Source organism: Perna viridis, chromosome 5, assembly GCF_037379345.1.
Source record: "Perna viridis isolate PV_CMFRI_1.1 ecotype Kerala chromosome 5, ASM3737934v1, whole genome shotgun sequence".
Classification (NCBI taxonomy): Eukaryota; Metazoa; Mollusca; class Bivalvia; order Mytilida; family Mytilidae; genus Perna; species Perna viridis.
In genome coordinates this window covers 14,748,294-14,766,268 of record NC_142449.1, presented here as the reverse complement: position 1 = coordinate 14,766,268, position 17,975 = coordinate 14,748,294, and the positions used below count along the sequence as shown (strand labels likewise).

Below are 17,975 nucleotides of genomic sequence, written 5' to 3'. Positions count from 1 at the left end.
TTGTTTAAAGATAAAACGTCATCTATATAGCGGAAACTGAGATTGAAGGATCTAGCCAAACGATATTCTTTCTTTCTGATCAGATCAGCTATAAAGTCAGCCTCATAAGAGTAAAGGAATAGGTCAGCAAGTAAAGGAGCACAATTTGTTCCCATTGGAATGCCGACCGTTTGTTGAAAAACACGTCCACCACACTGGACAAATATGTTGTCGATTGAAAATTCCAGCATTTTGTAAACATCTTCCTCTGTATATTTGGAAGATGATTTGGAATTATTTTTTACAAAGTATGAGGAATCTCTACCAAGAACTATATATTTGTATCTAGATGTACCATCTTTTTTGGAAAAACAACGCTGTATAATGTTTTGAAGTCGGAATTTTAACTGAGTATGGGGAATAGAAGTATACAGTGTTGAAAAATCATAGGTTTTAATACTATTATATTCAGATAATAGTCTTGGACTGATTGTTTCCAAAAAATCTTTCGAATTTTTCAGGATCCACATTGAATTAATACCACTACGGGAGTAACAAGTGTTGTGGTAGGACTGTAGACCCTCTTTGACAGTTGTGAGTATAGAAGTTAAAAGTTTAGGAATCCAGTACATAGACGGTAAATCAAAATCATCGTCCTTGGTAGAGAGACCAAAAGAGGATAGCACAGATTTATGGTTTTCCACAATCTCTTCTTTGGAGAGAGTGGTACCAGTGTAGGTCTTATCACTGCTACTATTTTCTACGTCTACCTCTGATAATGAACACTGGATATAAAACGTTTTGCAGACAAAAACAATGTTGTTTTGGGCTTTGTCTGCTGGTACGACAACATATTTGTCATGTATAGTAGACAATGTTTTAGCTACATCGGGGTCTTTGAAAACTGATGTAGCCTTGGCAGTCATTGACTACGTAAAACTTTCATTCCTTTCAAAATTAAAGACCTCACGGCCTTCAACCACTCTGACAGAGAATCAATGTCTTCTTGTTCTCGTTTTATCCATTTTCTTGCATAGTCCTCGGCGGCATCATAAGAACTTTAAAGTTATAATTCCAATTTATGGAGCGCGGTTCACGGTACTTGGGACCTTTAGAAATGACATTACGCAGAGATTCTTTTTCGATAATAGTTAAATTTCCCGTAACGACGTGACCAGAAGGACCATATTTGAATGGAGAGGTTTTGCAAGAACAGTCAGGTGGTTTAGCCTTGAAGTTCTCAATCTCGAGGTTCTGCAATAGCCTTTTATAATTGAAAATTTTGGATGCGATGGGTGAAGTATAGGAATATGAAATAATTGGTACGGATTTGTCTTTGAAATATGGGGGGATTTTGTTGGTAACGTTTTTGTGATGGAGGATGTTAGCCAAATTAATTGCATCTATATCTTTGTTGGCAAACGGTAGTGGAAGAAATGATGCTATGCAGGAGTTAGATGACAAAAAGATTTTTTTTCCAACTCGTGGATCGTTACGGTGTATCCATCGGCGCCATGAAAACTGATCTGTTCAACGTGTCATAGTTTTCCTTTCCTCTTTAGTCTACCCTGGATTTGACTTTTTATGAGCAACTCGGCGGGTGTTTCTAGAAAAGCAGAGGACGCTTACACTACCGGTGCACCTGGTCCATGCTCCCAATTTTTAGTGGCGTCCGAGTTGCTCATTTGCTTCTGTTATTTTGTATGTATGATTATAGTTACTTTATGTTCTTTGTTGTGGATGTCTGTTGTCCATGTCTGGTCTTAGTCCCTGGATTACATTCTTTTGATTACCGATATAACCTTGGTTCCCTTGATTACTCTTTCAATAGATGGTGAGAAAAGTTATTTGTTTTTGATTGGCTTCTCGCTCAAGGTAAAAAAATCTTGTCTCAATATATATATATATATATATTTGTGTGTGCGCGCGTTTTTTAATCGGGACTTCTATTAACTATATATATTGACAATTTATTACATATCCGCAATAAAATTTTATTTAAAATGTTCAATCAGTCTTCTTATTTAAAGTCTTTTTGTCCTAATTTCAATTAATATGTTACAGATCTAATTGTCTCTACGTATTGGCTATTTTATTGCTTACGGCTTAAAAAATATAATAACGAAGAGTATTTTACCAAATTATGTTCACGTCTTAACTATAAAAATATTCAGAATTTCACATCTATTTTTATAAATTATTGTTGTTTATTTATTTTGTTTTTGTTTAATAGTAGATAAATACTGAGGTATGGTGTGATGTCTTTTTCCTGACGTTTTCTACATGTTGCGTGCTACCCGGTCAAATTCAAAAGCTATTTTTCTAAGTGTTGGGTGAACCAATAACTATAAAATTTGGCATTTTTAGTGTAAATATGTGACAGATTGAATATTCTAGATATAATAGTAATTGGTTGAATATGTATCTTGACCTAGCCTTATGTCTGTGTCTAACCAAAATATTACAATATCTATATATTTTATTATTCACGCGTATACCATGCGAAATTCGAACGATTCGAATTGTTCAAAAAGGCAAATGGTGTTAAATCGATTACCTCATATGACTTATAGTGTACCCAGTCTCCTATTGAATTTTATTTCAAAATTTCTTTGGCTCAAGGAATGAGTTAAATATTACGAAAGCCCATTGATTTTTGAAAAGCCGAAGATTTTTTTTTTTTTGCGTTATAACGCGAAACTAATGCGTAATAACGCGAAATAACGCGTACACCTTACGCGTAATAAAGCGAAATATTTTATACATATTATGAAAACGCGCATATGGAGACCGAAATTTTATTTTTTTTTCAAATGTCTATTATTTAGTTGAAATATACAAAGCCGCGAGTTCCCTCGCTGCCATGATGGTCATGAATAAACTTCTCCTTGAAAGTGAAAGCCATTTTGAATCGACGACAAGCAAGAACCTATTTACATGCCAGACTTCGTCTTCAGTGTAGCGAGCTAAATAAAGATCTATTCGACAAAAACATGATTCCATCCCCATTATGTCAATGCGGCGAAATACAATCTACGAGCAACTTATTCTCTCTCCTTTTTTTTTTTGTTTTGTTTTTTTGTTTCTTGGGGGTTTTTTTTTGGGGGGGGGGGGTTTTGGTTTGTTTTTTTTTTTTTTGTTTGTTTGTTTGTTTTTTGTTTTTTGGGGTTTTTTGGGGTTTTTTTTTGTTGTTTTTTTTTCTTTTGTGGTTTGTTTGGTTGGTTTTTCCATTTTGCCTGTTTCTTACAAAAAATACGCTGTTTTAATACATATCAAGGTTCCATATCAAATATAAATATTAAATAAATATTTCAGTCAAAGATTCGTATGTATATATATATATATAAACGTCTAAATATGTTTAACATCACCAGAAGATGGTAAAATTTAAATTGAATATTTCGAATAACAGATATCCTTCCTCAGCATAAAACTCACAAAGTTCAAGATCAACACAGATTCAGAAGCTAAATCGCGTACGCTGTGGGTGATTGTACCTTTATCAAGGCTCACATAAGCAACTGAAGAGGAGCCTGAATGAAAATAACAAAGAGGGTCTTTTTATCAAGGTTACAATTAACTGTGGAAAACAATTTACAAAAATAAAAAGTCCAAATAAGAAGTACGACGTATGGATGTATAGCAAGTAGTGCTGTACCAGCCTTAGATCCAAGACCTAAAAATGAATTATTTTTTTCTCGTTAATTCCATCTGGAGAAGTTGTTTGCAATTTCTACATCCAAAAGCTTTCCCGAGATACTCTTTTACATTTTGACCAGTTCTTATTATGTTCTATGATCGTCACAACTATGTTGTGGAGATCCTCCTGGATGTGTCCGGCAGATCTAAGATGGCGACTTAGAGGGAGGTCTGGGTTGCATTTGTAGTCACTGCGATGACCATTCATACGCCTGTTGAAAGGTTGTTCTGTTTCGCCAACGTACTCAGGAGGATAGAAAGGTCTGAAAAATTCCCAACAACGTTAGAACTGTCAAATTTGCGAAGCTGGACTTAATGCAGGCGTTGTTGTCATAGATGTCATAGCGGTACGAGTTCGAGTGCCGCAGAATGAACGACAAAAACTTTGCTTTGCAAATTTGACAGTTCTAACATCTTTTGGGAAATTTTCAGACCCTTCTATATATATATATATATATATATATATATATATATATATATATATATATATATATTCTGCGGGAAAAGGGGAGATAATTCAATATTTATGTGGTGTACAAAATGGCCGAACACGAGGTTTGTTTACAAATATTCATTTGACACGCTAAAATAACAGGATAATTTCAGTTTGGCTTGTACTTCCTAATGAAAATTCAAACTTATTGAATCACCGTACATGATACCATTTAATTTTTTTTCTTCTTAGTGAGCACAGGGAGTGTATTAGTGTATGGTAGTTGGTAAAACTTGTTGCAGTGTAACTTATGTGTAGTGTAGCTACATGGACACACTTAGTCTAAATAATTATCCCGTCTTAGGAGGCTCTTTGTTTATTTTGCTTGGTCCCCAATATCTGATTAACAAAATATCTCGGGGAACGTCACGATGTATCTGACATTGTCCTTTTCATCACAATTATTTCAATCATTACTTTTCACGAGTCTTTTTTGATAAACTGATGTTATGCCTCACTTGCACGGAGGCGACCATTGAATAAATATTAGACTCCCAAGACAGCATATTATTTTTTGGACTACATTTTTCTCTGCCTCTCTAAAGGCAGTTCCACTGTAGGCTTGCATGATTGAATTTGATGTACATGTAATCAATCCTAATAGAATATGCAAATACCCATATATACAAATGCATATGACACCCAAAATGTCAGCACATGTGAGAAAGTATATATTAAGTTTTCAAGCAAGTGAGTTTATAACACTAGTTCCAGTTTAGCTCTACATTTAATCTGGAAATGCTAAATTTACACTTAATTAAGTAATCACATTGTAGATGTATTTGATTATGTTATTTTAGTGCTGTTTTAATTGCATAGAAAATTAAATAAAATGTGCAATTCCTCAAAAATTGATAATATTGATGTTATAATGCTTTTCCTCCCTTAGTTTCTAAATGTATGTATTGATTTAGTTGCAAATATGGATCTTTCTTAGAACTAAATATACATGTACCCTATACATTTTGCCCGTGCTGGTCAAGTGGTCATACATGTATCATTAGTCATTACCAATCACATCACAGTTAAAGACTTTGCATTATATCTAAAGATGAACACTCACACAAAAGGCGGATGTGAGTATGTAAATGGTTCTATTCATGTTGTAAACATTTTTTTCCTGCTGAATTAGTGGTAGACATTTTGGGATACGAAAATAAACACATGATATTTATTTCCCCCCACCCCATACAAAAACTTTAAAAAGTTAGAAAGTTGTAGGTATACTGTATATGTATGTGTATATTCCGAGTTCTGAAAATTACATTATGCCAAGATAAAATCATTCATTATTACAATAAAACATTTACAAACCTAAAACAAACCATTTATACGGTATATTGTGCTTTACACTTTTTTAATATCTGTATAATGATTTATAGCATTAGTAGTTTTTTACAAAAATCACGCTCTCAAAGTAAATACAGTACCTTGTAAATATTTACATGTTCTGCCATGATATCATACATGTACAATGCTGTATATCATGTTGACGACTTAATTACTATATGTATTTAATATTAATTGAATTGATAGGTATAGTGCAGGACAGTTCAGACAGAACTTTGGAAAAAACTAGAGCAACAAAGAACGTTATTGAAGTTATTACAGGTAATTCCCTCTTTGGTTAAGGCTTAATAAATCACTGAAACAGCCATTATTTCATACCCCTTGCAAACAAAATTTGGGGTATATAGGAATCACCCTGTCTGTTGATTGATTGTCCACACTTGTTAGAAAACTAAACATGTTAACCCTCCCACATTCAAGGGGAGACCCCTACAAAATCAATGAAAATTTGAATCTCCCACATATAAATATGAGATTTGTTGCAGGTTTTTGGTTAAAATTACTATATTTTCTATGAAAAATACTTTTAAATTGATTTTTTTATACAACCGCAAATAATTTTTTGGTCGTATAATGGTATCACCCTTTAGGTGTTGCTGTCGTCAGCATTTGTTAATTTTTATTTAAAGACAAAAACTTCAGTGACATTGAAATTTTAACATATTGCTCTTAGGGCCCTATAGTTATGGAGGTTCTTCCCCCACCGTTTTTGGGAAATAAAGGCCTAAAAGTAACATCCTTTTGCATCTGTGGTCATTGTCTGTGAATTTTTTTCAAACGTCTTCTCACATCTTCTCTTCTGAAACTACAAGATAGATTGTGACCAAACTTTGCTTGAATGTATCTTAAGGGTATCCTTTTGTCAGGATTTTTGATCTGGCAAAAAAAACATGGCTGCTGTTACTAAAGATTCACCGTAGGTGTCAAATCGCAGAAATTTGTAAAAAAAAAACTCAAAAACTGTTGAGTTTAGCTAAAATCTGGTAGGGAGTGAAATTGTTCAGTATGATGGGATGCTAAAATTTTCAAAAAGATCCGATAACGGATGTTTGAGCTCTAGGTCCTAAAATGGATTTTTTCCCAAATGTTACATTTCCAAATTTGAAAATCTTCTCCTCTAAGACTACTGGATGGATTGTTACCATACAAGACATGAATGTTCCTTCCAATATCCTTAACAATCAGTGTGTGGGCATTGTTGATCTGGCAAAATACATGGCTGCTGTTACTTAAAATAGACCATAGCGGTCATATTGCAGAATTTTTCAAATAACCCAAAACAGTTAGGTTAAGCTAAAATGGCAGGGAGTAAAATTGTTTAGCATGATGTGATGGACCTATGCCAAAAGTTTCAGAAAGATTAGATGATGGTAATTTGAATTATGGGTCCTGAAATGATTTTTGTCCTCAAGTTTAACATTTCCAACTTTGAAAATCTTCACCTCTAAAATTTTGGATAGATTAAAACAAAACTTATCCTGAATGATTTTTAAAATATCTTTAACATTCTATGTGTTTGGAGTTTCTGTCTTGCAAAAAAAAACATAGTCCCTGTTACTAAAAATAGACTGTAGGGGTCAAATTGCAGAATTTTGCAAGTAACTAAAAAAATGGATTTTTTTCTTAAGTTTACATTTCCAACTTAGAAAATCTTCTCCTTTAAAACTGTTGGATGGATTGTAACAAAACATGAATGTTTGTTAGGATGTCCATAACCATATCTGTGTGGAGATTTTTTTATTTTCCTATAACATGGCCACCATTCCTAAAAATTGAGGATTTATGTAAATAACTCAAATGGGTTTTGCCAGATTTCTGCAGGGTTAAATTGATCAGCATGGTGAGACCGACCATTGCCAAAATTGTCCTAAAGATCTGTTGGGTCTTGCCACGTCTAATGTTCCCTTTACTTTACATGCTAAAAAAGTAATTTTCAAACTTTCACTGTGAATTCCCGAGACAAATGACATCTTAATGTTACATACCATTGTTTGTTAAGGTTGAAAAATTAGGCTTTCAAAATCATTATGCTAATGGTATGATGATTGTTGATTTTTCTTCGCAAAATTGACTTAAATAAATTATACTAAAAATCCACATTTTTACCTTTTCTGCTGACAGCATACACTTTTGTATTAAATTACAAATATGATTTTAAAGTGCACTTTCTCAGCTTTTCTTGACTACTTTTGATCAACATATGCACAGATAATGCTCTTACAATGCATAGATCTAGGTGCAGTGTGTTTTTGGTAATGTATAGGGGGTGGCCATTTCGGAAGTGGTTAGTGAAACTGTGATTGATGTTGGAGTTATTACTCTTGAAGAGAAAAAAAATGACTATGCCAGATTTATTTTATAATATGAAAACTGGTTGGGTAACTAAGATGCTCTTTGTTGATAAAACAATTCTTGTGACAATAGTAAAGTAGTATCGGTAGTCCAATTTTGTATTGTGGATAAACCAGTTGTTGTGTCCATAATAAACCAAATGCATGTTTTGCTTAAGTGTGTCAAAAACTAATATTGTATCTACACTTGCCCCAACTGTTCAGTGTTCGCCCACTGTGGTAATATCATGCTGTGCTAATGGAGCTCTTTATTACATCAAGAATTTGCTTTTACTTAAAAATCAACCACATAAGACAGTGTCAATGGGGAGAATCTCCCATGTGAACTGTTCCAAAGGTTAACAAGTTTTGCAAAACTCCTAAATTACCGAAGTGATTATAATGACATTTTACAGGAAGATTGGGCATCAATTTGTAGATATGCATGAAGAAATAAAATAGATATTGGAGGACTTTAGGGGGAGATAATCCAAAGGAAGGGTTTTACATGCTAAGCGCAACTCCTCCTAAAGTGCTCAAGAGATTTTGATGATACTTAATAAGTAAAAATGTAGGTTGGGCATCACATGGGGACATGCATGAAGGAATGTAATTATTTTTGGAAGACTTCTTAGGGAAATAATCCAATTATATGAGTTTTTACCTTAAACATTTAACTCCATGTAGTGGGGTTTTCCCCTTTGTTATTCTATAGATACATGTAGCAGTGTTTTATCAAATGTTCCCAGTGTAATATATTTTGATGCAGTAATTGACACTCTAAAATAAATTAGGTAATATCACTCTTGTACTTTCTTCCGCCAAAATGTCACAATTCTCATATCAGTCAGCCAATCACAGAATTTAAAATTCATGTTGAAAATATCTATAAATTATGAAGAATATCTATAAAATAAATATGATAACCACTTGGTTATCATGAATGACCAAAATATGATCACTCGTGCCAAAAACCCTTGAAGATTTAATATTTGCGTAGATCAAGTTCCATTCACTTGTTAAATCTAGGTGTTCTTCCACACTTGTGATAATACTTTGGTTATTCACTCATTCAAATGAATTATCCTATTATTAGCTAACAATATAGAACCCTGCTGTGGCATTCGATAGGAGTAGGAACCTTTGCGCTCCACCATGGGAGGCTAAATTGCCCTACCTTACCCATCCCCTCCTTTTTCTAGTGGCAATCAAAATTTGTCGACCTATTATCCTTGTGTCCCATCCTTTTTTTCATTTCATCATCATTTCATGTTCATTTTATCATCCTTTTCATGTTCATCGTCTGAATATAGCTGAAATATTGCTGCTCGGACGTTAAACCCCAACAAACAAACAAACAAAGCTAACAATATATTTTGATTTTGGAAATATGATAGATTGAAAAATGTATGTAGGTAAGTTTCAGTATTTAATGCTCTTAGACCACATGGGTTCTGTGCCAGAACCTATGTTATGTAAAATATTTAATCACAGTCCAGACTTATTAAGCTTCAGTGAAGGGGCCATAATTGTCCCAAATGTTCAGGAATTGGTCACCCTGGTTGTATCAAGCTGCACTCTGTGGAACATTTTAACTTAAACATCTACATGTAACTGCATACAAAACAATAGAATGGGCTTCTTTATTTTGTACATTTCAAATTAAAATAATTTGATATGTTATTTCAGGAAACCCTCCTAGAGATTATGAGCATATCTATGATGTGCAGACTTTGATAGAACAGTTTCCCCATCCAAATGGTAGTACAACATCATCCCAAATACATAGTGCAACACCTGTAGGATGTGGGGATGTCTGGCAGAAGTTGACAGGTAACTAGGTCTTACATAAATTGTTGCATGGAGATGCAGTATAACATGACCGTTGGTTAATGATCTACTGATAGCTAACTAGATGGTAAGGCTATCAGTAAATGGAAACTGTTGAATGATTTAAACTTCTAATGTACACTGACACATAGGTCGGTATTATTTGTAATGTGCTAGTGAATGAAAGTAATCTTACACTGAAAAACTTGTCCTTCCATTAGATAAAATCTGTCAGTCAACAGTATCTCATAATTCCAGATGGGAATGGTGATTGAGAAAGTAACTTACAAGCTAAGGGGTTAAATCCATCTTTTCTAATATATGAGGCAAAAACATTATGTGTACCACTAAACAATATGGTCATATTCATTTTCACATGTTACTATTTTTATAATCAACAGATTGGTATCAATTGACAACTGCAGAGCAGAGGTCAACTAGAAATTTTTTAACTGAAAGATTTTCAGTTGATGACTTAGAATTGGCTTATAATGAATACTACCCAAGATTTGGTGAGTATGAATGCCTTTCATTGAAAAGAATATGCACTTTGTCTTTCCTATGTGTAGGCAATTAGTATAAATTGCTTTAAAATGTTTGAATTCATCTTCAATGGATCCCAATTGATGTCAGATGTCACAAACAGTAAAATTTACATCATTTAGCACTTTGAAATGGAGATAAAGAATCTCCTTGTCTCTCTGTCTGCCCATTTGTCTCATATTAGTAAGTCCAACTCATACACTTCTCATTTACATGTTAAAATAAAATTTGATAACCACACATTCTCCAAAATAACTCCAGGGATTTCAATGATTTTTATTTTAGGAAGTTTTGGCAACATATGCAAATATGCATGAAGAAATATAATAATTGTCGAGTTTCTGCAAAGGGTGATAATCCAGCTTAAGATTAGAATGAAATTTTAGGTATCAGTCTTGCATTAATTATCCCATAGACTTCTACAGTGAAGTTCATATGTTTAGGATTTTTTAAAATTTGTAAATTGATTCAATAAAACTTTCACTTATGTTACATTTCTAAGGACATGTTAAAAATTAATTTTCTGCATAAAAAGTAGGGTGAATCCATGAAGATTGGAAAGAAAAGTAGTCTTGAACTATAAATAGCCATTTTCTTTACTTTCACTTTTGTTTTGTACTCATCAAACCAACCTTTTTGAGAGGAAAATTTTTATGCCATAATAATGTTAAATTTTCCTAACAAAAAAATTGTCATTTAATAATGTAATGTTTGCTCTATTTTAAAAGTCCTTGTTCATATTTTTGGACAAAACATTCGCTTGTAAGGAGACGAAAAGAAAAGGCACTATATTTTTATACCCTCTATGTTTTGATGTACACCTGCTCAGGGATATGAAATGCAAGACTGGTACCGTTATATGAACAAGAAATGTTATTTGGATTCTCCTGAGGGAAATAAACTGTGACTTCAGGTTTTGATATGTAAGCAGAGGGTATTTTCTTTGTCACATTTCTTTTAGTTTACTTTGTATCATAATTATAATTTTTTATATCAATGACTTAACTTATTCTATGTCAGACTTTAAAGCAGTATCAACCATTTACTTACAATGCATGTTTAAAGGAATATCAGCTTGAACTAGTGACTATACTTTCTCCAAATGTTCAGGGTGACCCCTACAGACACATATGCATCATGCTGTGCATTAATTGTTTTTTTATCGAGGGAAGGGATGAATAAGGCACTTTCATTTAGTTAATTACTATGAATGATGGATTAGCAAAGACTTACTATGAATGATGGATTAGCAAAGGTCCTATAACCAAGAGGCTGATTAACTATATTATTTATGAGATACCAACTCGTTCCCTTAGGGCACCACCCGCCTCACCCCTAAAGTTCAGTGTGCTTACCATTACACCACCAGTCATTCCCAAAGGGATGATTAGTTAACATAGTGAATCAAGGCTTTGATGTAAGGGAATGAGTTCGTATCTCATAAATATTACAATTATTTTCACTAATTTTAAAAGATGTCATGAACCGCTAATTTACTGTAGAAAATTAAATGTACAACAAGTATCTGTCACTGTGTATCTCGATCATTTACTTATGTTGTCTGTGGTATTTTCACTGTGAATATGGAAAGATGTTGGACTTGCTAATTTTCAGAAGAAAGTTCCATGTATAACAAATACATGTATGTGTATTATAATATAAACTTTTTAAAACTTGTGGTCAGTTCATTTTCTGATATACTGGAACTGCATGGAAATATTTTATTATAACTGACATTTATTTTTTAGGACAACTTCCATCTGTTCATGATTTTAGAGTGTTCATCCTGAATTGGGAAGGTAGGCGACAAAAGAAATGTTCTTTAGGTACTTCAAACTCACTTGACTAATATTAGTTTTATGCTCTTTCAAGTAACTACCATTTGATGTATATCTAGAGGGAGAAATTAACAAAAACCTGTTTGTGCTCACTTCTCCCATTTGTATTTGACAGGGAGAAGATTTTGTAATCGATAACATTGATAAAAATGTCAATATTTTTATTTTTGTCACATTATTTACTAAAACTCCTCCTTAGATTTGACCCTAATGAACTTAAGATAGTATTAAGATAGCAAATAAAACTGGTTTTAGTTTCTGATAATGCTATGACAAATTAATAAAACAAATACATATAATAAAGGAAATGTTGAGAGATACTAAATCAATTAAAATTAATGTTAATGGTTAACAGATGAATTTACTTTATATAATACAAATTGATGTGAAATGATATAATAATTGTGTTCATGTTTTAGCCCAAATGAAGGCAGACTTAGAAGTGAAGGATACCAACATAGAGCAGCTTGCTAACAGGGAGAACAACCTTAAGATAGCTTTAGACTTTGCTGTAAACAACAGTGTAAGCCAACAAGAACAAATAGATACTCTAGTCAGGGAAAATGGCGTATTACAGGAGGAGGTTGATCAAGTCACTACAGCTAAAGACCAATTATGTCAAAGCAATAGACAATTAGTGCAGGAAAACAGGCAGCTAAGTGATGATAAAAACTATGTGGAAAGGTTTTTAGCTCAGCAGAAGAGGGTCAATTCACATTTGAGGAGAGATGTGGAACAGCAGAAGACTGTATGTAGTGAATTGAAAACTAAGAACAAGCAATTGTGTAAGAATAACAATGATTTGAAGACTGAAAATGTAAATTTAATGGCAGAGAACACACAGAAAGATGACACCATCAGTACATTACAGACAGAAAACACACAGAAAGATGACACCATCAGTACATTACAGACAGAAAACACACAACTCCACTCAGAAAACACACAGAAAGATGACACCATCAGTACATTACAGACAGAAAACACACAACTCCACACAGAAAACACACAGAAAGATGACACCATCAGTACATTACAGACAGAAAACACACAACTCCACACAGAAAACACACAGAAAGATGACACCATCAGTACATTACAGACAGAAAACACACAGAAAGATGACACCATCAGTACATTACAGACAGAAAACACACAACTCCACACAGAAAACACACAGAAAGATGACACCATCAGTACATTACAGACAGAAAACACACAGAAAGATGACACCATCAGTACATTACAGACAGAAAACACACAACTCCACACAGAAAACACACAGAAAGATGACACCATCAGTACATTACAGACAGAAAACACACAACTCCACACAGAAAACACACAGAAAGATGACACCATCAGTACATTACAGACAGAAAACAAATACAAAGAAAAGAAGAACAGTAACTTGAAGAAAGACAATGTTCTGTTACGACAGAGGTTACAAGAGACAATAGACTTATGTGAACATAAAAATAGAAAAATTAGAAAACAGGAAATAAAAGTAGATGAACTTCAGCATCAGATCAGTGTAGCCAGTGATAGAATTTCAGTGTTAGAGAAAGATAACCAGGACTATTTTAGAAAGAATATGCATCAAGCTGAACACATCAATGCTCAGGAGAAAACAATATCTGATCTCAGTACAAGGTTACAGGAACAGGAAGATATCAATAAAGATCTCTACTCACAGATTAATGAACTTAGGCAGCTGTAAGTGCTTTTAATTATATTTATGGTTGCATTAGGCAAATAATTTTAGTCTTGTTTCCTGCCACCAGCAAGAAAAAATCAGGTTGGTTGGTAGGTAAATAGGGAAACTATTCTATTTTTCAAAAACATTCTACATTGAGTTAATAGAGATAAAAATCTATACTTTAATGGTACTTCAGTCTGACCATATACTGTTTAATGGTAGGTAAAAAAATTAGGGTAGATAAGCTACTAAGAAACAGACATATTCAATTATAATTGCAGTTTTGTCATCTTATGATTCATTTAAATGATTAATTAAAAGTAAGTTAAAAATTTCTTCAATATTCTGAAATTTGAGAGCTTAAATGGTTGTAATTAAAAATTACTTTAATGTCACAATTTTTACAATTATAAAAACCAATGCAATAATTTGTAAATGTGTGGTAAAATGACATGTTAAATTAATCATTTATAATTTCAGAGTGTTACAGCAGTTGGAGGCAGCAGAAAATTAGAATCTACACATTACCAATACTTTTCACAGTGCTGATTTTCATATGATCAGTTCATAAATTAAGTGCTTTATTTTGTATAAAATGAAATCATGTTATGAAACATGTACTAGTAATTACCATTTGCATTTTATGAATGATATCAAACTATCTTTGACATGTACTTTATCTTTGTTGTTTAAGTATAGAGAGATCGGATGAATGTTTGGTACAACTGTATCTTTACACCATTCAAACACATCTTTAAAAGATCTTTACTTCTACTTGTTAATCATGACTTGTTATTTGTTTTTGTTATGATATACATACATATGGTCAGTTTAATTGTTATATTTTGTTAGATACTGTACAGTCATATTAGTTCATTAAGTTAGCACTCCAAATAAGAATCTTGCAAAATGTGATTCATGGTAGGAAAGCCGACATATTTTTATTTTTAATATTTTGTATGCATGGTGGGGTCAAATAAAAAGTGCCCTCTGACCTTCATACATTTATTTCTAGAATAGCCCTTAGAACTCTATCATTAAACTGTCATATTTGTTTTGAATTAACATTAAAAACAACTGACTGCTAAATATATTTCCCATATGATGTTGATTTGTCAGTTTTCAAACACTTCAAATTCTAATTACTCTGTAACATTTGAAAAGTAATGTGAGGTAAATTTGGTTATAGCTTGTGAAGTTTAACGAGGTAAAACTATTGAAACAGATGCAGTGCAGGTGATTAGTAAGAATGGGAGGAAAATTGACACACACACACAATAATGGTTATAAAACTTATTGTTAAATATCAATAAAGCATTACAAATACATCAAAATACGAAGAAAATATGTTTTGGTGTACGGAACAATTCTTTGATTAAAGTATTGCAAGTCGTTTTTGTAACGTTTTTAATAATTTAGTATGTATTAATATGTAACATCAAATAATGACTGTAAAGACCATGTAAAATCAAAATAGTACTAAAGCAAACAAATTATGTCTACTCAAACACTCATTTTGTTTAACTACGTTATAACTTGAGATCAACATGTAAAATGAAACCTTGATTAAAGGCCTGTCTATGACTTACACAAAAAGACAGCCATACATCACCATAACTCTCCCAGTGTTTAGTTTTAATATGCCTTATCTAGTTAACAGACAAAGCACTAGCTGATGCAAAGATAATTAATGTTCTCAATATTAAAATAAACATATGTAAATTTCTGATGAAATTGAATTTCCAGAACACTGTTAGCTGAATTCAAAGATCAAAAATTAATTTATCTTTAAAGGGAAACCGCCTTTAATCTCGATCAATTCTAAATTCAAAATGAATTTACATATATTTAAGAACAAAATTCATAAATTTAGCAATAAATTTCTGTAAGAACAAAATTCATAAATTTAACAATAAATTTCTGTAAGAACCAAATTTATAAATTTAATGATTTCCATGAGTTAAAAAAAAATTATCTAAAAGAAAAAAATTCAATTTTGACATGCAGGGACCAGGTTTTTCATACTGATATTCCTATGTAGTTTAGGTTGAATGTGGGAGGATTTCCGCTAATTGATAAAATGACTTCTTTTCTTGCATTCATAAGGTCAAGTTTGTTTTTTTTTTTTCATTTAATAAGTATTTGGTAGAAGCAATTTTGCAACATTTTAGATGTTATTGTTTAACAACTCTTACTCTTCACAATTTTTTATCAATTTTAAAAGGTTTTATATTTTCTTCTATTTAGTCTGGTTCTTCTTTTATAAATTGTTGTATATAGTTTATTTTAAATACATGTATATAATGAAGCTATATTTATCTATTCATACAGCATATATGTTTTAATGTTGACCTGTTTTATAACAAATTTTATATGCAATAATTATTACTTTGTACATAGTCTATATTTTGTAAATAATTTTTATTTATGGACAGTTACAAGGCCTACAGATCTAACCAGAGGTCATTTAGTTTTCAATAGATTTGTTAATTTAGTGTATTTTTGGTGCAATTTGCACAGATGAAATATCAAGTACATTTTGATGACATTGTCACAAGTACTGCAATTTTTGTCTTTTTTTTTCTCATATAAGTTTATTTTTATTTTTTGGAAAAAATGTGACATAATAAACATAGAGTAGCTACTTAAATAATATTTGGACCAAATAAATAAATTATACAGTTATCTTGAACCATGAACTCAAAATTGATAATAAAAAAAAACACCATTAATGATACTAAAAGAGTGGGGCTTAGTATTTTAGAAAAAAAAACTTCAGTGGTCTGAAATACCAGACTGATTTTTATTCTCGTAATGTGAATGAAATCTTTTCTTTTTAGGACAAAAAAAAAATGTGGTTATGTTATGGCGTTGTTGTTGGCTTTCATAATATTTAGATTACTTTGCAATAACTTTAGTTGTAATGAACCAAATGTCACAAAATTTTGATATATTGTTAATTTTTTAAATGAGAAAGCTTGCTATATAGAATAAGGTCACTGGCCCTTAACATTCTGCAAAAAAGGGGCAAAACAGGTAAATAGGTATTTATTTAAAGTTGATGTAGAAGGTTTACTTCTCAATTAATTCCAACATTTTTTTAATTTGTGTATTATTAAATTCAGTTTTAAAAATAATTAACAGATTTTAAATAGCATTAAGAATTGTCAGTCTATTGGGGCAGAAAGTGGGACCACACCTTAAATGATAATTTTTTTATTGCTGGTCTGATTTTGAAAAGAAAAGAAATTGGATTGCTCATGAAAATTCCTACCTGCATTTTTCAGTCAAATTTCAAATATATCTTACAGTTTTCGAATTAAAACGCTAACGGGGGCTTAGAAGTATGCTTAGGAAATTTATTGTTTTTAAGGTAAGGAGATACAAAGTGATCCATAAATGTTTTGAAGCCGAACTTCGTTCCTGAATTGAATATCAAATCATTGTATCCAAATGAGTTGTTGTGTCTATAATAACTAAAAGTTTGTTTCAGTGTGTCAAAAATTAATAGTGTTTGAACAGGGTTCAGCTGGCTGCAGTCATATCATGCTGCACTCCAGGAAGCTTTTTATTATTCACATGTAATTCTTAGACTGAAATGTATTTCTGGGTTAATCATTTATTTGTTTAAAGGATTGTCTTTTTCTGTAGACAAAACAAGGTACCAATATATACTCTTTAACAAAGATGCCTCTTTAGTTGTTATAAATCTAGTTTAGTCTGCATTCTCAATTGAATATGCAACTATAATGACTCCCGGTAACTTTATTTTAATACAGTAAGATCTGTTACATTACAAGATAATAGTGCTATTTGTTTTACCAAAGATATGATGTAAATTTAAAAATAAATAAATCTTTTATCTATAGGTTGCAGTTTGTGAGGCCTAGAAATCCACTTTTAAGTCCAGGTTGTGTTGGTAATAATATATTGGTATTTTCAAAATATCGCTGGACACAGGCTATATTATAAATCAATACATACATTTAAGAACAACCGATCAAACTCAAATTCAAACTTTATTTAGACTTCATAATCTCAACAAAAAAAATCTGTTTCCTGATTTTAGCATTTCAAGAAAGGTAACTCCAATTAATTGCAATAGAAAAAATTTCATCTATTCATAACCCTAATTTATCATTTAAAAATAAAATGGCAGCAAAAAGACAAAAAAAAACAACTCAAAATGAAATTTTAAGTTATTGTTCTTACAT

General features: G+C 31.9%; 1 protein-coding gene across 2 annotated transcripts; it reads left to right on the top strand.

Annotated features, from left to right (window-relative positions):
* Positions 1-4,215: 4,215 nt before the first annotated feature.
* Positions 4,216-17,629, top strand: LOC148616181 (uncharacterized). Of its 2 annotated transcripts, none has more exons than XM_088582946.1 (7): positions 4,216-4,234; positions 5,708-5,782; positions 9,541-9,684; positions 10,083-10,193; positions 11,973-12,023; positions 12,482-13,778; positions 14,242-17,629. In XM_088582946.1, exons 1-7 carry the CDS (start codon positions 4,219-4,221, stop codon positions 14,273-14,275), a joined length of 1,728 nt encoding a protein of 575 aa, XP_088439072.1. In that variant the 5' UTR covers positions 4,216-4,218; the 3' UTR covers positions 14,276-17,629. The 2 variants fall into 2 exon arrangements, with proteins under 2 accessions (XP_088439072.1, XP_088439071.1); XM_088582945.1 differs by having other exon boundaries at positions 11,973-12,050.
* Positions 17,630-17,975: the final 346 nt, after the last annotated feature.